The sequence below is a fragment of the Dipodomys merriami genome, unplaced genomic scaffold (assembly GCF_024711535.1).
Source record: "Dipodomys merriami isolate MVZ:Mamm:240054 unplaced genomic scaffold, mDipMer1.0.p SCAF_8, whole genome shotgun sequence".
NCBI classification, from domain to species: Eukaryota; Metazoa; Chordata; class Mammalia; order Rodentia; family Heteromyidae; genus Dipodomys; species Dipodomys merriami.
The window spans coordinates 6,172,915-6,197,020 of record NW_027206401.1 but is presented as its reverse complement, the minus strand read 5'-3'; the positions used below and the strand labels follow the sequence as shown (position 1 = coordinate 6,197,020).

The window sequence follows — 24,106 nt, the reverse complement described above, 5'->3', positions numbered from 1 at the left end:
TAAAGCACTCTCACACGTAGGGCTAGGAGCCTTTTCTTTAACAAGAAAAAAATTTTGTCTGACAAGTGTCTCGTGTTTTTCTACACATTTCTACACGATGTGAGGTGAGGCCGATGGGGTGTAGTTTACACTGAGACAGAAAGTGGAGGAGAGAGGACCAGCAAGTGCTCCATGGTTTGGACACCCTTAGAAACCATCTAAATGTCAGAGAGGAATGTCGGCCCAATGGCTTCGGACACAAGGGGATGGGATATTATGAAACTGTTATTATAAAATCTATCATTAGGTACAGCTACATTATTCTAGATATAGTAAAGGTATTATTTTAAATGGTAATTATAGACCATGGAAGTTAAAAGAAGTGAAAAGCAAAATGGTACTCTTTCAAACAATGCAAATATGCAGGATCCATCTAGACAGAAGGTACAAACGAAGTAGCATTAGGATGGAAGGGTCACAGGAACTAAGGTGATCTACAATCGGAGGATATGGGAGCCCCTTAACAAGGTTTCTTATGTCCAAAATTAAAAAACACAAACAACCCCCCCCAACACACAACAAAAACAGGCAAAACTGATTTCAAAGCAGTTTTCAAATTTCCCACTTGAGAAAACCCAGAACTGACAAAAGCACATGCAAACCACTCAGACCTATCCCAAGGAAAACACCAGACACACAGCAGCTTGCCCAACACTTAAAATCAAGAGATGCTAGCTTCCATTCTACTGCTGGCTCACAGAGAACCCAGGACCAGTCAGAGTCAACACACACACACACACACACACACACACACACACACACACACACACACACACACACACACACACACACACACACACACACACACACACACACACACACACACACACACACACACACACACACACACACACACACACACACACACACACACACACACACACACACACACGTGTCCATTCCCACCTCAGCAACAGAATAAGCCTTTCTGAAACATTTCTCCCAGCACGCAAGATTGCAGTAACAAGAGTCAGGTGCTGGGGCTGGTGGCTCACACTTGTAATCCTTCCTACTCAGGAGGTTGGATCTGAGGATTGCCGTTTAAAGTCAGCCCAGGCAGGAAGGTCTGTGGCATTCTGCTCATTAATGAACAAGCAAAAAGCTAGTTGTGGAGCTGTGGCTCAAGTGGTGAGTACTAGCCTTGTGTGGAAAAGCTAAGGGATAATGCCCAGGCCCTGAGTTCAAGCCCCAGCACTGCTTAAAAAAAAAAGAGACTGCAGAAACAGAGATACTTCCAGGTACCTTAACAGCTTACTGGCTAGCATTACTACTAAATAGCAAAGGCAATATTTTCTGGATATTTTATAAACAAAAAGTCTTTTCCCCAAGTTCACATGGTAAACATTGAGGTTTACTGAAAAATGAGTAAGACATGTTTTAAGGTTTTTAATCATATTAAAATATCAAACTCTTGTTTCTTTCATTTCCTGCTAGCAAGTTTGGGGTTATTATTTATTTATTTATTTATTTTAGTTCAATAAAGTAGATCTTATGAAGCCTAAGTTCAAACAAGGACCTCTTTTAATGATGTCTCTAAGGGCATGTATTAGATGGAGAGCCAGCCAGTTCCAGTCAAGTATTTCTGTAACAAGTCCAGTTCCAATCACACACGCACAGAAACCAACAAGGAGACAGCACTCAGGCACTCAGGCACGTCAGGAGGGGGGCGGGGCGTGTCAGGGCCAGGCAGAGGGGCTTGTCTTTCTTCACCCACTGAGAAACAGAAAGAACCACCACATCAACTGATCTGCAGCCACTGCCTGGTTAAAATAAACAGGGAAGACCAGACTCAATGCCAAGAAGAGTTTAGAATGCATCTCCATCACTTCCAAATTTAGGACAGCGATATAGTATCTCCAAAGCCAGTAAGTATCATGAGAAGACAATAGTAAACATTTTCCAAGCTTGATAAAGCACATTAATTAGGAAGAAAAATATATTAGCTTAAGGTTCTGAATTGGGTTCCTATTTGACTCCAAGTTCACACAACTTGGCCAGGCATGGGAGCACATAGCTATAATCCAAGCTAGTTAAGTAGGAGGATCCTGGTCAGAGGCCAGCCCTAGGTCAAACATAAGACCCAATCTGAAAAAAGCAAAAAGGGCTGAGAGTGTGGCTCAAGTGGCAGAGTGCTTACTCATGAGGCCTTGAGTTCAAATTCCAGTACCAACAAAAAACCAAACCAAACAAACAAACAACCAAGATGGATGGGTGGTTCACACCTGTGATTCTAGTCACTGGGAGGTAGAAAAGTAGGAGGATTGAGATCTGAGGCCTGTCTGGGCAAAAGTGCATGACCTCCAATCCAAAACTGAAAGCCAAAAGGACAAATGTTTGGCTTAAGTGGAAGAGCATTTGCCTAGCAAGCTTATGCCCCTGAGTTAAATCCCCAGGACGTTAAAAAAAAGTTCACACAACTCTGAAGAAAACAAGCAATAATACAATGCGTGGTTTTACTGAGGTTGACAGCAGCCACTCAGCAGACTTCTTAAAAATTAAGTTTGCTGAGGTTCGCAGAGAAGTGGAAATCAATCCACTTTTACCACAAGAACTTAATCCAAACAGCAGCAGTAACATGGCAAGCGATTTTTGCCAAGTCTTAGTTGGGCTGATCATTCCACAAAAATTTTATCAACACACACACATACAACACAAGGGTTAAATCAAGTTTTAACAAATAAGGAAACACATCTGAATCTCAACTCTCCTTTTTAATATTTTGGTGTTATGATTCCATGGGAAGAAAGAAAGAAAGAAAGAAAGAAAGAAAGAAACAAAGAAAGAAAGAAACAAAGAAAGAAAGAAACAAAAAAGAAAGAGAGAGAGAGAGAGAGAAAGAAAGGAAGGAAGGAAGGAAGGAAGGAAGGAAGGAAGGAAGGAAGGAAGGAAAGAAGGAAGGAAGGAGAGGGAGAGGGAGAGGGAGAGGGAGAGGGAGAGAAGAGGGAGGGAGGGAGGGAAAGGAAAGGAAAGGAAAGGAAAGGAAAGGAAAGGAAAGGAAAGGAAAGGAAAGGAAAGGAAAGGAAAGGAAAGGAAAGGAAAGGAAAGGAAAGGGGAAAGAGGGAAGGGAAGGAAGGAAGGAAGGACGGACAGACTCAGAGACTTGAATGCAAGCTGGCACTTGCATTTGGAACAATGTCACAAACTGAGCTGAGTTTCTGGCTCAGGTAGTAGAGCATCTCCCTGGCAGGTGCCAGGGCCTGATTTTAAACCCCAAAACCATTAAAAACAAACATAAAACAGAGCCACAAATAAAACAAGACTTCATGTTTCTGATGCATAAGGATGGTCCCACAAAGGACCCAAGTCTACCAGCTTCATAAATACCAGCCTACAAATCCAAGACACAAGCTAAGGTTGGAGGCAACAATGCTGGCCATTAGCAAGCTGCCTGTTCTGAAAGCAGCCAGCACACTCACACTACAGTTTTCGTCATTTAAACTCTACCCTAAGAATGGCAGTGCACACTGCAGGACTGCTAACAATACTGACAACACCCGTTTGGGGGCAGTAATAGTGAGGACAAGTTTCATTTTGCTCATTTCTTCGCCCCCTCCCCCCCATAATGCAACCACCCTCGTGATGGTGCTAAGGGTAATTTAATGATTCTTGTCTCCCTTCCTGTCTCTGCCCATTTGAAGCTGAGACATGAGGTCACAGCTGGATTACAGTGTGAAAACATGTAAGGAACTAGATATAACCATACTATACTACTGATAATGTAAGTTTGTAAGTTCAGGTAAGTAGCACTCCATAGCATGATAATGGAGTCTTTCTACAGCTATATACAATCAGAATTTTGGAATGACTTGCCTTGGATCCGAGCCAGGAAAACTGAAGATACCTGAACCCCTCAAAAATAAAAAACAAAACAAATAAACAAAAAAACGAGGGCTGGGAAGGTGGCTCAGTGTTAGAGCGCTTGCCTTGCATGCATGAGGCCCTGGGTTCGATTCCTAGCACCACATAAGCAAAAAGAAAAAAAACCAGAAGTGGCGCTGTGGCTCAAGTGATAGAGCGCTAGCCTTGAGCTGAAGTGCTGAGGGACAGCACCCAGGCCCAGAGTTCAGGCCCCACGACCAGACCCAAAGAATATATAAATAAATAAATAAACGAGGGTCTAATGAGCTCATGTGTATTTTTTTGGGGGGGGGGGAGGTTGGTCATGGGGCCTGAACTCTGGGCCTGGGCGCTGTCCCTCAGCTCTTCAGCTCAAGGTGAGCGCTCTACCACTTGAGCCACAGCGCCACTTCCGGTTTTCTAGTGGTTTTATTGAAGATAAGAGTCTCACGGACTTTCCTGCCCGGGCTGGCTTTGAACTGTGATCCTCAGGTCTCAGCCTCCTGAGTAGCTGGATTACAGGCGTGAGCCACCAGCTCCCAGCTTCATGTGTATTTTTCATACTGATGATATTTAAGTCAAAAAGGCTCCTACTTTTTTTTTTCTGGCCCCAGTCTAGTTGAGTTCCCCCTCACACCCCACCAGCGGGAAAGGTGAGTTTCTCATGTTAAAAAAAATAGTAATAATATTAAAAAAAAAAAAACCAGAATATGCTACTGGTCTATGTTTAAAGGGAAAAAAAGAGTAAACAAAAATAGAGACAAACTTGAATTTTATTTCTAAAACAACAACAACAAAACGTAAACAACTTGATCAGTAAAACTTAAGCAAAGTTGTGCATAACACAAAAAACTATTGAAAATGACTCATTTCATAGGTATTTGCACCAGGCAACAACATAAGCATATTTAAGGACTTAACACATAAATCTACCTTTGCCTTAGTTAATGAAGTTAATGGAAATCTGATTATACTGACTCTACCCACCCCTTTCTTAACAAATCTTAAATACATGTTATCTGAGGTTCTTACTCTAGCTTTGCTGAGCTCAAAACTACAGAAGGCCTTCATACCTGCTCCTGAATGTTCCACAGGCCCAAGCCCAAGGCTCGTTCAGTCTACAAACACCAACTGCACACCAGGAGGTGTAGACACCTGTAGACACTGTGCACTGTGCACCCAGGGCAATGGGATCTCCTGCTCAGAAGATGGCTCCCCAGGGAGCCAAGGCAGACAGGCTTCAACAGAGCAGCTCTGCAAACGCTGGCGTGTCTGGCCTCAGTCCAGAATCTGTCTTTCCGAGTTATCAAGTGCTTCTGAGCACAAGTCAAAGGTAAGAGTCAGTGGAACAGAGGCTAGAACATGGCGGGCAGAAGACCTGGGTTGTAAAAATGGGGTCTGTACTTTAGTACAGACACTAAGTGGGTGACACTCCCTGCCACTGGCCTCTGTCACCTGATCTGCAGAAAAGAGGGTGTAGCTTCCTTCCGGTTCTGAAAAGCTAGGTGCAAGGCTGGGGCTGGTACAGGGGGCAGCCTACTCAGGGGTGCGCGTGAGGGAGGGGGAGGACCGGGGCCAGCCAGGATTCTGGACAAAGAGCTCACGCCTGTTCTCCATGTCCCAGATGGACAAATCTCCTGGTACAGATGAAGACAGCAGCGGCTGAGCTCTCCTGACACTGCCAGAACTGAAGTCTTTAAAACCCAATCCGATTTTGTTTTGCTTTTTGAGTCAACTCGTTAACAGTTCATCCTGTTCAAGCAGAACAAACCCAGTGTCCTCTTTGGCCAGGCACTGGGCTGTTGAGGACAACCAGCCCTCCCCCTCCGCTCCCACCCGCTCCCACCCCATCCCACCCCTGCAGACATAAACGAAGTGGCCAGAAGCCATCGGGGCAATGAGGATCTCCCAAGCGGAACAGTCTACAACTTCTAAAAATGACGTGTGTGGCTTCCAGTGCCCTCCCAGCAGTGGCTGTGCAGGTGAGGACATTTATGGGAAGAGGACAGATTTATGGGGGAGAGGAGATCTGTGGCCATATATCAAGATTTGGTTTCATTTTCTAACCAAACTCACCAGACCCTCCCTCATTCACTGGCTAGCACTCTACCAACTGAGTGGCACCTCCAATCCCAGTGCTCTTTTTTCTTATGTAAAGCCTTCTCCTGGGTTTGCTACATCGATGAACACTGGCTGACACCAGATGGACCAGTCTGGGCTTCACAGGCTCTTCTGCCCATGGAGGGTTCTCCACAGAACACCCCAAAGAAGCAGGATTGTCCAGAATACACTTTGGTGAATGACTTCTGAATCTTCAGTTGAAGTGTCTAACATGGTTCTAAGAATCTGAGAAACAAAGACTAAGCTGACAAATGAACTATTAGATTTCCTGTGCCACTGCTAGCTTTTGGCTCACCTTCCAGTGTTTTTGTTTGCTTTTTCATTTTTGGTAAATAAATGTAGTCACTAAGGTTTTCCTCTAGAAATGTCTTTTCTCCTGAAAGAATTTGAACTCACTTTCAGACTTCTTATACATTCCCATTTTCACAGAATAAATGCAAAATTTAATAAAAGATCAGAGAGAAGGAACTAATCCAAGATCCAAACTGAGAAGTGACTGAGACCCTTAGAGAACCTGATTTAACTTTAGTAGCTTAAAAGGGGGCAGGCGGGGGGGTGGGGGGAAGAGCAGTTGTAGTGGCTTCTTCCATACTCAAGGATCAGGGTAGAAAGGGAAATATGAATGGCAGCATTTGAGTGTTTGAATTTCTGGCAGTGGATTCAATGATAAGAGGTTCCCTCCTATGTTATCATACCCGTTTTATCACACCTGTATTCACGCAAAACTTGGTCTGTGTAGACCTATCCAATCAGCTGAGATTATACCAAAAGCATGACCTTCTTTTATCATTTGGAAAGCCAATGCTGTTTTCCAACATTCCAGCCTTCTTCCGAAGGTGCCACTTCAGCAACTTTTAACAGCTTTCAAATATTTGGATAAGATCTTTTGAATGCTTACGAACTGCTCTGATTAGGAAGTGGATGTAGTCATGTTCTCTCACAAAAGAGAGAACTACACCATCACAAAAAGCTTTTTTCAGATGCTGTTTTGGCTCCCTCAACTGACTAGAGACAATACAGAAGTTTCACTTTCATGCGGAGTTACTAAGTGCTGTTTATTATAACAGCTTTGTGGAAATAAAATTTACATATCATAAAATTTATTTATTGGCAACTGGACAACTCAGAGGTTTTTGGTACAATCACAGAACTATGCAACCTATACAGTTCTGTACAGTTTTAGAGTAGGTTTTTGTTGTTGTTATTTCAATTTGTTGTTTTTGAAGCAGGGTCATCCTATGGAGCTCGGGCTGACCTTGCATTCCTGATCCTCTTGCCTCTGCCTTCTTTGTGCTGGGATTGTAAGCATATGCCACCATATCTTGCAAGTTTTAGAACATTTTATCGCCCCCAATGGAAATGTGGTGCCTACTAGCAGCCATTTCCCATTATTCTTAATTCCTCAAGCCCTGGCAACCAATATTTTCTGGCTCTACGGATTTGCCTATACTAAGTATTTCATATATATGGAATCTTACAGTATGTGGGTCTTTCATGGACTGGCTTCTATCATTTAGTACTTTTTCAAAGTTCATTCACATTGCAGCTTAAATAAGCTCTTGACTCTATTCTCTACCAAATAATATTCCACCGCACGGATGTATATGCCTTGTCTATTCCTCTGCCACTTCATGGACACTGGGTTACATATTTTATTAACCTGCTCCCTGTTGCTTTGGTGCAGATAGATACAGCTGAAATACATATGAGCCTAGATAGTCTAGTTTGAATAAACAACAACAACAACAAATCTTTAGGGTGAAACCAACATGAAAATGAGGGTAATTTTCAAAACCTCAAAACTTAGTAGTTAAGTTGGGTTTCTGCTCAAAGCTCTTCATCTCCTTAGGAAGGCAGTATCGGCCTCCACGCAAAAGCCTGAGGAGCCAGCAGCGAAGCACCTGTGGCCCAGGGCCTCCATCTCGGCTATCGGGCCGAGGGGTGGGAGGAGGGCAGCAATCATGGCCCTGAGTGAGCAGCTCCACCAAAGCAGGGGTGACAGCCAGGAACTCCCAGTACCCTCTTGCAGACCCCGCCCCTCCTCAGATAGCCCAGGGGACCTACTTAGTCTGTATTCCCCACTTAACCACAACCCCGCCAGCACACCCCCACAGAAACCCAACTGAATTACCCAACTGAATTAACACTTTCTTCTTTATCTGAACACCTCCTTCCTATCTTAGACTTGTTTGGCTCAATGCTCCCCCACCCCACCTCACCTAACACACACCCTCTGAGACACACAGACAGACAGACAGACACACACACACACCTGGTTCCTGCTGCCAAAGGACATGGGTCATCCCATCATGTCTGATAACGCTGGGCATTAGGAGGCCTCCCACCCTCTCCCCACCATTTAAACAGGGCGGGCTCCGGCTCCCAGAGCTCCTCCAGCCCTCTGAGGCTCACGCCGGAGCACAGAGAGCTGATTAACACCGTTTCCTGGACTTGGTCAGGACGCAGCCATTGGAAAAGGACTATCAATTTACATCTACCAAGTCTAGTGCTGAAGGGAGAGCGACTAGCATAGCCAAGATGGAGAAAGTCGCAGCTCCTGCTGTGTAGACCAAGGCACTCATGGCTGCTAGTAAGATCCACCGCTGGAAAATGACACGGGTGTCCCGAATTCCTACACATCGCTCTTGAAGATGGCTTTCCTTCACCAAACCCACACCAGACGGGCAATTTTAGTATCCTCTGTATCCTGATTCCGTGTAACCTTGGAGGAAGACACAAACCACATCTCTGCCAACAACGTTTCAGCCATCACAGTGTCTTAGGACACACAGTGGTCCTTTTCTACCAAGGCTGGCTAACAAATGACCAGCTTCTGCAACACATTACCAAAAACTCAGCAAACCATAACTGGCCGGGTCCAGAAATGAAGACTCTCAAATCCAGTGAAGGAAGGAAGAACCCAAAGACCCCGCTGGCAGGTAGACTCTTTGTGGGTTGGCTTTGTTTTTGTCGCTCTTGTTCCTCCCTCTTACCAGCCCTTCCTTCTGAGGATCTATAAGAGCAATGGTTAAATTCTTAAAAGATAACCACTTTTTATCTACTACTCCCAAACAAACGGTAACTTTCAAAAGCTACATGTGAAAAATGACAACCAGTAATGACTGTTAATATAAGACATTAAATTACATAAACAGGGGTACTTGAACTACACTGACCAAGTTTTACGTTATTACGGTTTCTAGTAAGTGTAGAGCTAAATATTTCATTTTAATGCCTCCAGTTATGTGTTATTCTTTTTAGAAAGAGCCAAAATAAGAACTGCTGTGCTAAAGATGTTGATGGAAATCACACAGAAAAGATGAGTAATACAGAAATTCAGCCAACTTTTCACTAAACAAGCAACATCTCCAAACAATAGAGGCTTGTAGCTATAATCCTAACTGCTCAGGAAGCTGAGATCTGAGGATCGTGGGTTCAAAGCTAGCCTGGGCACACACACACAAATCTAAATCAACCCACCACAACTTAGAGCCTTCTGGATTAAAAGCCAATCCTGCCTATTACCCCTAACTCCTCACTTCCTTCTTGAGAAGGAGGTGTTTAAAAGCACTGTGGTTAGTATTTGCCCAGGTGCTAATCTCTAATGAAAAGCGATTTCTCTAACTTTAACTCCTTGAAAAACTACTTGGCTGTAACTAGAGCCTCTCAGTTCACCTCAGGTATGGTCCTTTCTGTAGTTTTAGGAAATAGTATAAACTTTCATTGAAAGGAAACTTTGAACAGTCACTGTCTCAAATTGTTCAAAGCCAGCAGGACTGGCAAAAAGTAAGGTCACCAAATTCCACAAATGTTCACTGGAAATTTTGCGGGGGAATGTATTTTTGCAAGATTCACATTTATATCCAATTATTTACAAATGCCTCATAACTGCATTCTGAATACTGGTTAACTGACAAGTTTTGTTTTTTTTCCTTCCTCTAAAGCACAGCAACCAGAGACAGTGCTAATGGCTCATGCCTGTAATCCCAGCTATTCAAGGAGGCTGAGATCTGAGGATCACAGTTGGTAGCTAGCCCAGGTGAAAACTTCATGAGACTCTTATCTCCCATTAATTTATTTATTAAATTAATCATTTATTAAATAACTTAATAAATGATTTAATTATGAAATAAATAAAATAAAATGAATAAAAATAAAGCACAACAATCCATACATTTTATCCTTGGCCTGGGGTGGGCCTGTCCAGTCCGGTTTCCTGGTACTAATTTCATGTTATAGAGAGTATACAGTACTGTAAGAAACTTCACTATGAAAACTGACACGGGACTCCAACCACTTCCTCTTCCCAACTCCGTCTGCCACTCTAACCCCCAGCTCTCGGCGAGGCTGAGATGTAGAGCCGAAGGCCTACACGTACGTTCGTCACAGGGAATAACCAGCTGTGGTCTATCTACACTGTCAGATTTGCTACCTAAATGTATTTTAAATAGAACCAAAGCAGTGACCAGGTAGAACTATTGTAGGTGCCTCCAAATGGGTACTGCTTTGGATAAGGTTATCCTGGTCTGATAGTCTTCTTTTGTGAGACCAGAGTTGCCCAAGCTGGTCTCAAACTCCTGATCCTCCTGTCTCAATCTCTCAAGCAGTAGGTAAGCCTCACCTGGTAAGAGAGAGAGAGAGAGAGAGAGAGAGAGAGAGAGAGAGAGAGAGAGAGAGAGAGAGAGAGAGTGTGTGTGTGTGTGTGTGTGTGTGTGTGTGTGTGTGTGTGTGTGTGTGTGTGTGTGACAGAGAGACAGAGAGACAGAGAGAGAGACAGAGACAGAGAGAGACTATTGGGGGCTTGAACTCAGAGCTTGAGTTCTTATTCAGCTTTTTCATTCATAGCCAAGGGCGCTCTACCACTTGAGGAACACCTCCCACTTCCAGCTTTTTGCTGGTTAGTTGAAATAAAAACATTCATGGAATTTTCTACCCAAGCTGGCTTTGAGCCTCAATCCCCAGAGCTCAGCTTCCCCAGTAGCTGTAGTATAAGCCACAGGCACCTGGCAAACCCACTTTTTTTTTTTTTTTTTTGTCGGTTGTGGGGCTTGAACTCTGGGCCTGGGCGCTGTCCCTCAGCTCTTCAGCTCAAGGCTAGTGCTCTACCGCTTGAGCCAGAGCGCCACTTCTGGTTTTTCTGATGGCTCATTGGAGATTAGAGTCTCACAGACTTCCCTGCCTGGGCTGGCTTTGAACTGTGATCCTCAGGTCTCAGCCTCCTGAGTAGCTAGGATTACAGCGCCTGGCTTACCAACCCACTTTTCAATGAATGAGGAAACTGAGGCTCAGAAACGTTTGTACAACTTTCTCCATTTCTGCTAATCAAAAGTATTTACACGTGTAACTCTCAATGCTATTCTTAAGATTTTTTCTTGGGCTGTTTTAAACAATTGAACTGAAAAATTGTATTTCTAAATTCCAGAGTAAAAAAGATGTGAACTTTTCTTTCATATATGTACCTGTGAGTCCAAATAGACAAACGCTGTCCCTCACCTCAGCGCATGCCGGAGGGTCTCACGTCCTTCTCAAGAGCTCCTTTCTGCCTCGACAGTAAGCTGCTTCTTGCCCCCACCCACTGCTTCTTGTCCCCTACCCACTGCTTCTTGTCAACCAAGGTTGCTTAATGAACACCACAAAAAGCAGCCCAACCGGTCCTGTTTGTACTCATTATGATCCAAGAAAATCACCTCCCTAGAAGAAGGAACTTTCTGAGCATTCACGTTAAAAGGAGTCGGATCCCTCCCCCTTAACACCCGGCCTTCTGAGGTGCTGAGCCCTCCAGGCCTGGTCCCAGGTTAGACATTGCTGCCAGAAGTGGGGGGTGGGGAAGCTGCACCTCAGTGCTCGCCCAGACTCACCCCAAGATCACTCCTGAGTTCACCCCACAGGCCATGTCTGTGCGGCAAAGTCACCCTGGGTCAGTATTTCCTATTTCCTGACCTGCCCCTCTACTTACACCTGCTTTCAGCCTTCTTTTTCCATGAGACTTCTTTCACATTAGAAATGACATCCATTGTCTTTGCAAACTCAATCCGGAAACTTAATTTGAATAATTCTTAGACAATACTCTTCATCGGAAAGGAGAAAGAATATGAAGAATACCTGCAAAAGCTACCCTTTCCAGAAACATAAACAACCTACATCTTCCTCTCCCCACCTCAAAGCAGACAAGAGTTTTTCCCTCAAGGTCACTTTCTCTTTATCTAATAAAATTGTGTCTTGATTGTGTGACTAGGTTTACTAGGTATGCCCCACAAGCTCCCTACCAATTCAGTGCACTCAAATGTGGAGTTGATTATATACACAAAACTCAGGATCTTGTCAAGAAAAAAATAAAGGACAGGGCAAAGACGGCTATTACACACACCTTGTTGGTTTTTAATTCCAGGCTCACAAAACGTAGGAAACTAAAGGAGGTAGACTGAATTCATTATGCACCCAGAGTGCACTATTTTCTTTGTAAATTTAGAAGTCTTGTCCAGACTAGTGAGATGCTGAGAGCTGGAGAAACAATGGAAATGTCAACACAACAGAATTCCAGTGCTAACCTGTTGTTTGAGCCACACAGAAAATAACTCATACTTAAATCTAGTGCTATCTCAGAGATAAATCCAGTGAAGATCATGTGAGCAGGGATATTCTGTAATATTAAACAACATTTCTCCTACAAGGAGCTTAGACAAGATTTACTTGAATTTGCTCATAGTCCTTTTGCCATCTATCAAAAATAATTAGAGGAAGGCCACAATAGCTTTATTATTTTGTTAAAATCCAAACTAAATTCATAAGCTTACAAAACTCACTTGAATAAGCAAACTCCAGTAAAATGACTTGGAAACCATCGTTACTGGTTATATATTTTTTTAAAAACTCTTCCATTTATACTTTGTTCCAATCAAGTACTATTTGTTTCACTGGTGAGGCGATTGTAATTATGTACATAAATACTTGGTGGGTACACTTCACAGCCCTAGGACCACCCCCACTCCAACTCCTGCATTTTCCTCCCCCTCCCCTTTTTCTCCTTCCCCTCCTTCCCAGCCACAGCTCAGGTCACTGATGGTACACACCGGGACCTCCTAAAATGGCTGCCGAAGACCCCACTCAGTAGATAGCTCCTAATTTACTAATTTCCAAGTCTAAAGTTGCTATTAAAACAATGGCCTGTTCCCAGTTGGCTCCCAGCGCCTCCTGCCATTCCCACAAGCTTGGGAATAGAGCAATAATGGAATAGCTGAGTATCCCAAGGCTACTGCCATTAACACACACACACACACACACACACACACACACTCACTCACTCACTCACTCACGCGCGCACGCGCGCACGCGCGCACGCGCGCGTAGAAGGGGTTGTGATGGCCCAGGTAGGATTAGATCAGCAAAGCTACTCCTTTGCTTGGAAAACACTCTTCTGCGGTGCTACTCTTCAGTTCTGGGACCCATGGAGAACCCCTCACTATTTCCCAGGGAGGGCACAAGCTCCCCAGATCAGGGACTCTGTCCTGCCAAGCCCCTCACACTCGAAGACTGTGTATTTCATAAAGTGCAAAGGAAGCATCTCCGGCTTGTGTGCCTGTAATATGCTTATATGCTTCTCTCTCTCTCTTTCTCTGTCTCTCTCTGTCTCTCTGTCTCTCTCTCTCTGTGTGCCAGTACTGAAACTGAAACTCATGGGCTCTTGCTCTTGCTCATGGCTGGTGCTCTACCACCTCCATTCTGGCGTTTTGTTGGTTAATTGGAGATGAAGTCTTACTGCCTGGGCTGGCTTTGAACTGCCATCCCTTGGATCTCAGCCTCCTAAATAGGTAGGATTACAGGCATGGGCCCTGGGCACCAGCTGGCTTATAAAATGCTTTCAACAAGCAAACTCTACTGTAGGGCATTTGAAGAGCTCACAAAAATCAAGAAGGAAAGCAACAGTGACTCTCCAGATACCTGAACTGCCCACCTCAACTCCTCTCTTGCATTCTTCTTACAACCCTTTCTACAGTTTGCAAAACTTCTTTTCTTACATGGTTTAAGGCTGTCATTTAATATCTCACTCGTGAACTCGTGAGCACACAGGCAGCACTAACAGAGGTAGGCCCGCATGGCCCTACTGCCAGCATGACCATTTCTTTGACATCTACAACTCAGCCAATATTCATTCACCTTCCTGTTGTTTAAAATTTCCTTTCACAGTTGATCTGTTCAGATCCAAGTTATAAGGCATGCATATTGCTTTGACCAACCAAATTCTTTTTTTTTTTTTTTTTTGGATGGGGGAGGGATGTCAGTTGTGGGGCTTGAAATCTGGGCCTGGGCACTGTCCCTGTGCTCTTCAGCACAAGGCGAGCACTCTACCACTTGAACCACAGCACCACTTCCGGTTTTCTAGTGGCTTATTGGAAATAAAGAGTCTCACAGACTTTCCTGCCCAGGCTGGTTTTGAACCATGATCCTCAGATCTCAGCCTCCTGAGTAGCTAGGATTACAGGCGTGAGCCACCGGCGCCGGCTGACCAACCAAATTCTTAATAAGATCTTCCCTCCATACTTCTCCATCTGAGCTCCACTAAAGAGTCTTATTCAAAGAGCAATGCATTGCATCAGCAAATACTCAATTATCTAAGGAAGATAATATAGCACGCTAATGAGAAAGTTAATAGACATGGTCATATATTATTTCACAAAGGCAGATCTCAATCTAACATTTATGTTCCAAGTTCTGATGTGGGTTTTGTTTTCTCTTTAAGAGCATCAAGATGGGTTTGGACTTCCTTCTACGACATACTGTGCAAGATACCTACAAATGCAGCAAGTGAGCAATGGGCAGACTATTACCCAATCAACTTCCCTGCCCCACAGCATCTACAAGACCATGCAAGAGTCTCAGGCACCTGTACCTTGCCTGCCAAATCTACATACAAACAAGTTCAAGGAAGAAGATCATCCTACAACACAAGGGTTTGTGTTGGCTCATTCAAACTAATTTACCACTAGGCACCTGTAGCTCTTGTCTATAATCCTAACTACTCAGGAAGCTGAGATCTGATGATCAAGGTTCGAAGTAAGCCTGGAGGCTGGCTGGCTGGAAACTGGTCTGCCATCCGTTGAGACAACTATGTGCAGGGGAGCGAGTCCAATCCCCTCAAAGGCCCTAGAGGTCACCACTATACCCCAGGTCCTACAAACCTGCAAAGGGACGTTCTACACACTGCAGGGCTGTCAGAGCCAGGAACACAAAGTGAGGTACAGCCTACTTCCTGCATTACTTCGTTAAGCTAAGTTGGAGGGCAAGAATGACTAGCATGGGATGGCAAAGCTTTTAATCAGATTAGATCTCAGTAGATGCAAGTAGAACACACCAGGACCAGGCACAAAGTCAGCTTCTTGGTGACTGGTGCGAGAAAGTGTTTGAAAACTCACAGAGATCACCCAGAGAGGCAGGGGGTGTTTAAAGTTTGTTCTAGAAACAGATAATAATTTGTGTGTGCATGTCAATATGGTGGCTTGAATCAGGGCCTCGCACTCTTGGCCTTGTGCTCTTGTTTGGATTTTTAAATCAAGGCCGGCACATCAGGTTAACTGGAGATAAGGGTCTCTCAGATTTGTCTGCGCAGGCTGGCTTCAAACCGGGGTCCTTAGATCTCAGTCTCCTGAGTAGCTGATTATAGGAGTGCACCACAAGCATCCGCTTTCTTTCATTTTTCTTGTATTTTTTTAAACCACCTAGTCTCTTACTTTGCAGCCAGGAAAGCCAGGGGACAATAAACAAGCATAAAACAACTATAGGCAGAGATATGTTCTATAAAGTTAACAGAAAGGACACAGGGTAGGTGCTGATGGAGCTTGATTATTAGATGGATGGTCTAAAACAGAAGATTGAGACACAAAGTACCCAGAAACTCATGTATCTGTATCTATGTATCTATATATCTACGTATGTATGTATGTATGCATGTATCTGTCTATCAATCATCTATATCCATGTATATTAGTATGCCAAAATATGACTGTATACTTTCAGTGATAAAAACAGCAATTCATTCATATAACAATCTTTTTTCTGGTCAATACAGGTACAAATTACATTTAGCATATGCCAGAAATCTGTCATCAGATGATGGCTTAGCAAGTGTGACACAAGATACTGCCACTTTCACCATGTAACAAAGAACAGCCACAGACTCCAGCCTCATGAAACACATTACCTCCACCTCCGTGCCAATCATGTCCGCTGCAAGGTGACAATTCGTATAACAGACATCCTAGGACAGGATTCGGATGCTCTCAGCATGCTGGTTAACAAAACAGAGTCTTTGCTCTTTGATAACAGGCGTAAAAAAAAAAACAACACAAACAACGAATAGGGTGACTTTCCTCCCAAATATTAGCCTACCCATAAAATATGCATGTGGTTACAATGAAAGTTTAATAATATTTGCTTTACTCTCAAAGCAGGATTTGGCAGTTTGTTTGTTTAATTTCCTATAAAGAAGCAGAGAATAGATATTTCCAGCCCTTACTTGAAGTCTGTTGTATTGTATTGCTTTAAAACAATCCTTCAAAAATGTAAAGAAATGTTCTTATCAAGTAGACATTAGAAAAGCAGGTCACAGCCATGCTACCCTGCAGATGACAGTATACCTGCCTCTTCCTCTACATCTTTTCCTGCCCTTTGGGTATCAGTGAGGTTTGAACTCACTACTTCCACAACCGTAGCTGCTGGCCCCTTTCTTAAGGGAAAACCGTTATTCACACTATCAGAGATGCCAATGCTAAATTGATTTTCTCTAGGGCAAAAATGCAAAGTGAAATTAATTACATCAAGAGTGACTTCAAAATTATCAAAAGGACAGGCAAAGTCTGACACACCTATACTGATTTGTGTAGTCTGACCAACAGAGGATAATCTGTTCCTCTCCCACCTTTATTTTTTGTGCTAGTCCTGGGGCTTGAACTCAGGGTTTGGGAACTGTCTGTGAGCTTTTCTGCTCAAGGATAGTGTTCTACCACTTTCAGTTTTGTAGTGATTAACTAGAGGTAAGAGTCTCATGAACTTTCCTGCCCAGGCTGGATTCACTGTGATCCTCAAACCTCCTTTCTGAGTAGCTAGGATTTCAGGCGTGAGCCACTGGTGCCTGGCCACTTCTGGCTTTTTGCTGGTTGATTAGATAGAGTATCATCTTTCCTGCTTCCGCCAGCTTTGAACTGCAATCCTCAGATCTCAGCCTCCTAAGAAGCTAAGGATTTTAGATGTGGGCCATCAGTGCTGGTTTCTCTCTTACTTTTATCAATAAAAGTTGGGCCAAAGTCAGAATGTTTTTATTTGCTTCTAAGGTTTGTTCGATTAAAAGGGTAATTATAGTAAGGAGGCTTTTCTCCCCCTTTGCAACTGCACTGCCATTTTATCTGCAGGTAATAAAAAGGGCTTCAGGAAGAAAGGGAAATGGAACAGACTTCTGCCAGAAATGCCCTCTGCTCTTGGGAAGCCCACTGAGTCTCGACTGCTCTCTGCCAACAGGCAGTCCTGCGGACTCCATCTGCTTCTGTGTCTCTCTTGCTACACTGCTGTTCTTCGATTACACATTCACCTACTCCCTTAGACTGTGAACTCCTTAAAGTAGAAGCCATTTTTACTGATGTTCAAGGTCCTGGAAAGAGCACACAGGGTGTGACCAAGCTTGACTCAGGAGAATGAAGTCCAGGAGTGGCAAAGGAATTGTGACTACTAGAACACACAGAGAATCCATGGAGATAAGGTCAATATAAGCAATTCCTGTGAAGGCCACCGGCAAACACAAACTCAAAAGTTTTAGCTACAAGTTACACTGAAAGTTTGTAGGACACCTCCAGGGGAAAAGCATGCGGGCACCAGCATTCACAGCAGGCAAAGACAAGCTGGTCTTCAGAGATGAGCACTGCTTCAACCTAGTTTACTTAGCATTTTTATTCCCCAAGTTGAGATTCACTACAAGGCTTGCTCAGGCACAAATAGTACATTATGAAATTATTCTTTCATGGTCCTTTGTGGGTTTAGTTGGAAAAACATACATTATAAATAATTTATTTCAGTAAAAATTTCTAAGTCACATTACAGCACAATGGTTCTCGTTCTTTCTCTCTCTCTCTCTCTTTCTCTTTCTCTTTTTCTCTTTCTCTTTCTCTTTCTCCATCTGTGTACTGGAGCTTGAACTTAAGGCCTCACATCCTCCTTTGGCTTTTTTTGCTTAAGGCTGGTGCTTTACCACATGAGCTACACCTCTACTTTTTTTTTTTTTTTTGGGCTGGGTAATTGGAGACAAGAGTCTCACACACTTTTATGTCCAAGTTGGCTTTCAGTTGAAATCCTCCTATCTCAGCCTCCTAAGTATCTAGAATTAACAGATGTGCATCATCAGTGCCTGGCTTCTTTGATTCTTTAAAACAAAAGAAAGCAAAACTCTGGAATAACAATCTTCACTCCTTATATCAACAGGCATGGATGATATATACATTAAGAGGGAAATAATGCTACCTTTCAGTGTATTTAATTTGCGGTAGCACACACATATAATGTTTATATTAAAAAATAATTAGAGTAGCTGAGGAGCCCCAATGTAGTTACTACCAAATGAAGTAAAACATAGGGTCTAACTTCATATGCATTCCTGATTTTGAGAGAAGACTGAAATTTATTGTCTCAGATTACAGACTGGACTCATCTAAGTAATATGAGAAAGTAGGAATGAAGAACCATTTTATGAATCTCCAAATTATCAAAGATACACAAAATCTTAAGTTTAAAAAAATTTTTAGAAAGAGGGACGAGGAAGTGGCTCATGTGGTAAAGCACTTGCCTAACAAGTATGAGGTCACGGGTTCAATCCCAGAACCAGGGAAATGAAAGAAGAATTATAACCCACTAAACTACAGATTAACAAAGCTACTGAAACTTTTGTTAGAAATTACAACATTCTCATTCAGAGCAGTGACTAACAAGAAGACTGGCGTGGAACAGAAGAGAGGTGAGGAATGAGGACTGGCATCTTTTCTCCCCTTTAAAAGCAGAGCCAAATCAGGCTCACACCTGTCATCCTGCTTAGGAGGCTGAGGATCTGAGGATCATGGTTCAAAGCCAGCCCAAGCATGAAAAGCCATTGAGACTCCACTTAACTACCAAAAAGCCAGAAGTGGTAGAGCTCTAGCATTGGGAAAGAAAAAAAAAAGCCAGATGAGAATGTAATGCCCTGAGTGCGAACTCCATTACAGGCATAAACAATACCACCAACAAAAACAAGCCAACAGAAAAAAAAAAAAAAAGCCAAAGAGCCAAAATCTGACACACTACTGATCAAAGCTAGGGCACACCCTGCAGAAACTCAAGCCGGAGGCGGTGGCCCCTTCCATCTCAGGCCTTGTCTCTCTGGGGTTGAGAATCCTGCTATCTCCTCATTTCCAATCCCATCACAATCCACATACCAGTAATTGCACCATAGAGTTGAAGCCGGACATTGAAGAAGACAGGCACCTCTTACATCCACCAGCCACAAATGTATTAATGCATACAGAACTGGACTCCCCTGTCCCAGACAGCTGGCCCTGTTCCAGGACTCTATCTCAGTAGTGACTCTACCATTCAGTCACTTATGCAAACCAGAAACAGGAAGGCAGAATGGGCACTACCCTCAGTCCTGGGCATCCAATCTACCACCAAAGCTGTTCAATTGGACCTCCACTGCCCATGCCATCACCTGGTTCATCGCTACTCAGAGGGCTACTGGCTGGGCTGTAGTCTTGCCACCTCCTGCTCCCATGCATTCTCACATTACAGAGAACAGTCAGGTTTGCAAAAGGCAAATCTGATTTGCTTTCTAGAAGGTCAAATTCTGAGTTAAGATAAAAATGCCTGAGTATGACTGGGCCTGACTTGATTTTCTCTACAGACATGCAGGTTTCTAAGCAGAACCCTGACTCCTCCCACTTCCTCCTGGGCGGAGCCGGTGCATTTACTTGAGTTGCTCTCTCCCAATACTTCCCTTCACGTTTTAGTCTTGGCTTTAGTCTGTTGGCAGTCTCTCCTGCCAACAGCTCCCACCCCCTCCAATCAACCTCCAGAGCCACAAGGCTGCATTTACTAGGCTAATGTGTGTGCCACAACCAGGCCGATCCATGATGCCAGGGCTCCTCCATGATGACTGACAGTGCTACTCCACTATGCCAGGGCTACTTCTGTGCCTGCCACTTGGGGACCCCTCCCCCACCTCTCACAGGTGCTCCATTAAACGCTGGAACTATCGGGTGGGTTATAAATACTCATCATGCTTTACAGCCTGGTGATGGCAGATCAGCAACCCTAGCCAGCATTTCTCACCCCCAAGTGCCAAAATCTTAGCTACTTAATTCACCATCTGCCCTTGGTGAAGGAGGGGTTGGGGTGGAAATGCATCCCGCAGGTCCTCCTCAACGAAGGGGGCGGGCCTAGAAACCTACCAGAGTAGCCAGTAAATGCTGTCCCTATTATAATATTCAGTGGAAGGGCACGTTTTCCCGAAGAGGTCAGGTTGTCTCAGAGGTGACATTGCTCAGCGGTAGCGCACTGGTCTAGTGTGTGTGAGGTTCCTGGGTCTGATCTCCAGGCACCCCCCCCCCACACACACACACCAACAGCTGAAGGAAGAAGGCGTTCACATTTGGCAAAGGGTGGAACACATACACAGTATTTTCCCAGTGGAAGATAAACCTCGCACATTAGAAACACCACTGCAGACAAGAACCGGGAAGGCCCCGCGCTCCTTCCCCTGGGGCTGCTCAGAGACCTGGCTTGAAAGGCAACCAACGCCTTTCACTTCCTGGGCGCCAGCGGCCTGCTCCTCTCTCGCGCCCGGCCCCAATCCGGAGAAGCCAGCGGGGAAGCCACGAGGGCGGAGCTCCGGAGACACCGGCCCCCGGGGTGGGTGGGGCAACAACTGCTCCCCGCAGCGGGTCTCAGGGTCTCAGCTGCGCCCCGGGCGAGAGGAGCTGGGAAGGCACCTGGCTGCCCTCCTTGGAAGTCCACCAGCCCCACTGAATGGGACCCAAAGCAGCCATGGGAAACCGAGAGGACAGGCGCGCGGGCGCGGCCCGGCCCGGCCCAGGCCCTTCCTGGCCCCACCTGGCTGCAGCACAGCCTTCCCTCTGCGGGAGCCTGGGCCAGGGCTCCAGCTGCTGCTAGTACCCCGCGAGCCAGGACCTGTCCCCCTCCCAGCCTCCGGAACCAATAGATGCTAATCAGTTTCACAAGTGGTACTCTAGAGAAAGCACAGCACCTGAGCATTACTCCATTTATACCATTCTACGAAGAAGCCATCTACAGATTCGCCGAGGAAACTCAGTCACCAGGGAGGAGCTCAAAAGCCCTCTGGAATGGGCTGTACTTGTGATGGCCCCTTAATTCTGTGCAATGTCCCATCCCACCAAAGCCCCTAATGAAACTGTTAGCTTGGGCTAAATGGGGATGAATGACGCTTTGCTTAAAGGAAGCTTCTTCAGGCTCGTTAGGCGGATGTCACTTAACATTGAGGCAGGAAAGCAAACCAACCCAAACTGCCCACACCAAATCAGCAAACTGGATCCTCGGTAACCGCCTTGGACAGCTGGGCTGTTCACAGCGTGGTTCTGACAGGATTTATGTTCTGTCCCCAACACTCAGGCTCCGCTTAGCTAAGAGGAGAACTCTCAAGGAAGTCTGAAACTTGTACCTTTGTAATAACTAGCTTGCAATACTATGCCTAAGATACCCTTTCAAAAAGTTATTTTGTCTCCCAAGGCATTGAAACACACCTGGCAATGGCTACCCTCCTTCCTCAACCCAACAACTGCCATTGCATTTCAGACTTTGCAGAAAACAGCTCCTACGCCTAACCAACTTAAAAAAAAGACATTGAAAACCAACTGAAATTCAAACATAGCTGCCACAGTGAATAAGAGCCTTAAAAATGTACAGCAAATTCCTACACACAGTGCAACATGGCAAAACATGAATGAACCCTGAAGACCAAGTCTTCTAAAATTAAGTCCCCTAAAATTCACCCACATGAGGTCCGTGGAGTGGCCCATTCATAAGGCAGAGTCAGATAGTAGTTGCTGTGGAGAAATGGGAAGTTAGTGTGGAGTCAATGTGGGCAGATGATTGGTGGTGATGGTTGTTTAAGGTCTAGTTAACAACACTGAACTGTACTCTCAAAATGGCTAACCTAAGTTATACTTTACTAGTATAACAAAAACAGAAAAGGAATAAAAAAGATTACAGTTGATGAAGAAGAGAGAAGGAAAGGCTGTGATGGCAAATAGGCTCATGATTTTTTTTTCTTCTGCGTTTTATCTTAACAGCGGAGCTCTGTAGTTTCTGGTGAAATCACAAAAGGCACAAGGGAGACGAATTTCTTGGCTATCTTGTGCACAGCCTGCACTGAGTTTAGGGTAGTTTTATACCACGGGCATTGCTGGGCTTGGATGAACCTTTGAAATGAACAAGAAGAACTTTGTGTAGGACCAAAACAGTCGGCCTGGCCTTTCTGTGATGATATAACTTATTCCCCAAACTATACTGGCTCTCTCTTAACCTAGTGACCGAAAAATTCCTTTAACCTAGCCTAAAACAAGACTTCGAATGAAGAACTCTCTTCAGAGCACACAAAATTTAACAGAAACCACCCAACACATAAGCACTGATCAAGAACCAGCCTTGAAAAACTAGCATGCCTCATATATTTTTATTATATATATATATATATACATATTATGGAGTCCTGATATTTTCTCCTTTGCAATTCAAAATTCAATAATAATAGTAACAATAGCAAGCTCTGGCTAGTGTCTAGACACCAGCTCACCAGCGTGGATGGCACACATACAACTTTCTAAGAAGTGCCACTTCCTAATCGTACCTCCCCCCCCCCTCTTCCCCGGCCAGGACAGCAGTCTGGGCCCAGCGGGGCCGGGCACGGCCAGGGCCTCCTCATCACGCTCGCGGGCTGACCCATCAGCAATTCAGGTCTATTGCTAACCCTTTCATAGATAGCGATCCCGCTGCCACCAGCACATTCCCCGGCGATCAGGGCCGGGCCGCCCGGGCGGGGGGAGCCGAGGGGCAGCGCCCCGGCTGCGGGCCCCGGAGGGTGAGTCACCGTCCCCCTCTCCCCGGTGCCCTTCCGTCGCCCCGGGAAGGCGTGCGCTGCCGGGCACGCGAAGCGGCGCCGCGCTCGCTCCGCCGTCCCCCTGCGGTTTGCGCTTGTGGGAAAAGAAACTTTAAAGCTGTCCCGGCCGGCACGACAGCGACCACACACAGCACCGGGCGTGAGAGCGGCCGTCTGCTCCTTCACGGTGTCCACACGGGACCGGGGACCCCCGGTGGGGGGGGATGCTAAATAAAGGACCGCCGTCGCGTGTCCTCGGCTCCCGCCGACCCGGTCCGAGCTCCGCCGCGAGCCGCCCCACACCTGGCGCCGGTGAGTCCCGGGCGGGGAAACCCGGACCGGGCCCCGCGCCCGGATCACTTACTGGCTTCGGCATCTTCGGTTCCAGGTGGGACGCCTCGACGCCCCGGAAGCTCGGTTCTGCACAACAGCCGCCGCTCCGACGTAAGCCGACCCCGAGGCAGAGCGAAGCCCGGCGCGCGCCCCGCCGAGCGCCGCGCGCCGGCTTAAGAAGCAGCCGGGCGGCGCCGGGTGAGTCGCCGCCCACCGGGTCGGCCGGGCGGGGCGGGACGGGGCGGGACGGGGCGGGGCGGCGGAGGCGCGCGGGGCCGGGCCGGGCCGGGGCGGGGGTTGCGCGGCGGTGCCGTCGGGTCTCAGCCGGCCTCCCCGGCCGGAACGCACGGGACCCCGCCCCGGCCGCGCGCGCGCTAGCCGGTGCCGTCCGTGCGCCCCGTCCAGCGCGGCCGCCGTCCCGAGCGTCCCCACGGAGGCCCCCGGCGGGGTCCAGGACCCATGTTCCCCCACTTCCGATCCCGCCCTCCCCGGCAGGGAGCTCTGCAGGTGTCCACCGCACCCGGGGAAGTCACGGAAACGTAAATCAGCCTGGGCCCACGGGCGGACGTCCGGCTGTGGCCGGGACGTTTCGGGGTGTGGCTGCCGGGTCGCCCTTGGCTGGGGCGGAGGGCCGGG

General features: G+C 45.9%; 1 protein-coding gene across 1 annotated transcript in view; it reads right to left on the bottom strand.

The window, feature by feature from the left end:
- Window positions 1–23,621, bottom strand: part of Ezr (ezrin) — a 45,360-nt gene extending 21,739 nt beyond the window's left edge. Inside the window, exon 1 of the mRNA XM_070010428.1 lies at window positions 23,502–23,621. Coding sequence (XP_069866529.1) covers window positions 23,502–23,513 — 12 coding nt within the window. The 5' untranslated portion in view covers window positions 23,514–23,621. The remainder of the gene's footprint in view (window positions 1–23,501) is intronic.
- Window positions 23,622–24,106: the final 485 nt, after the last annotated feature.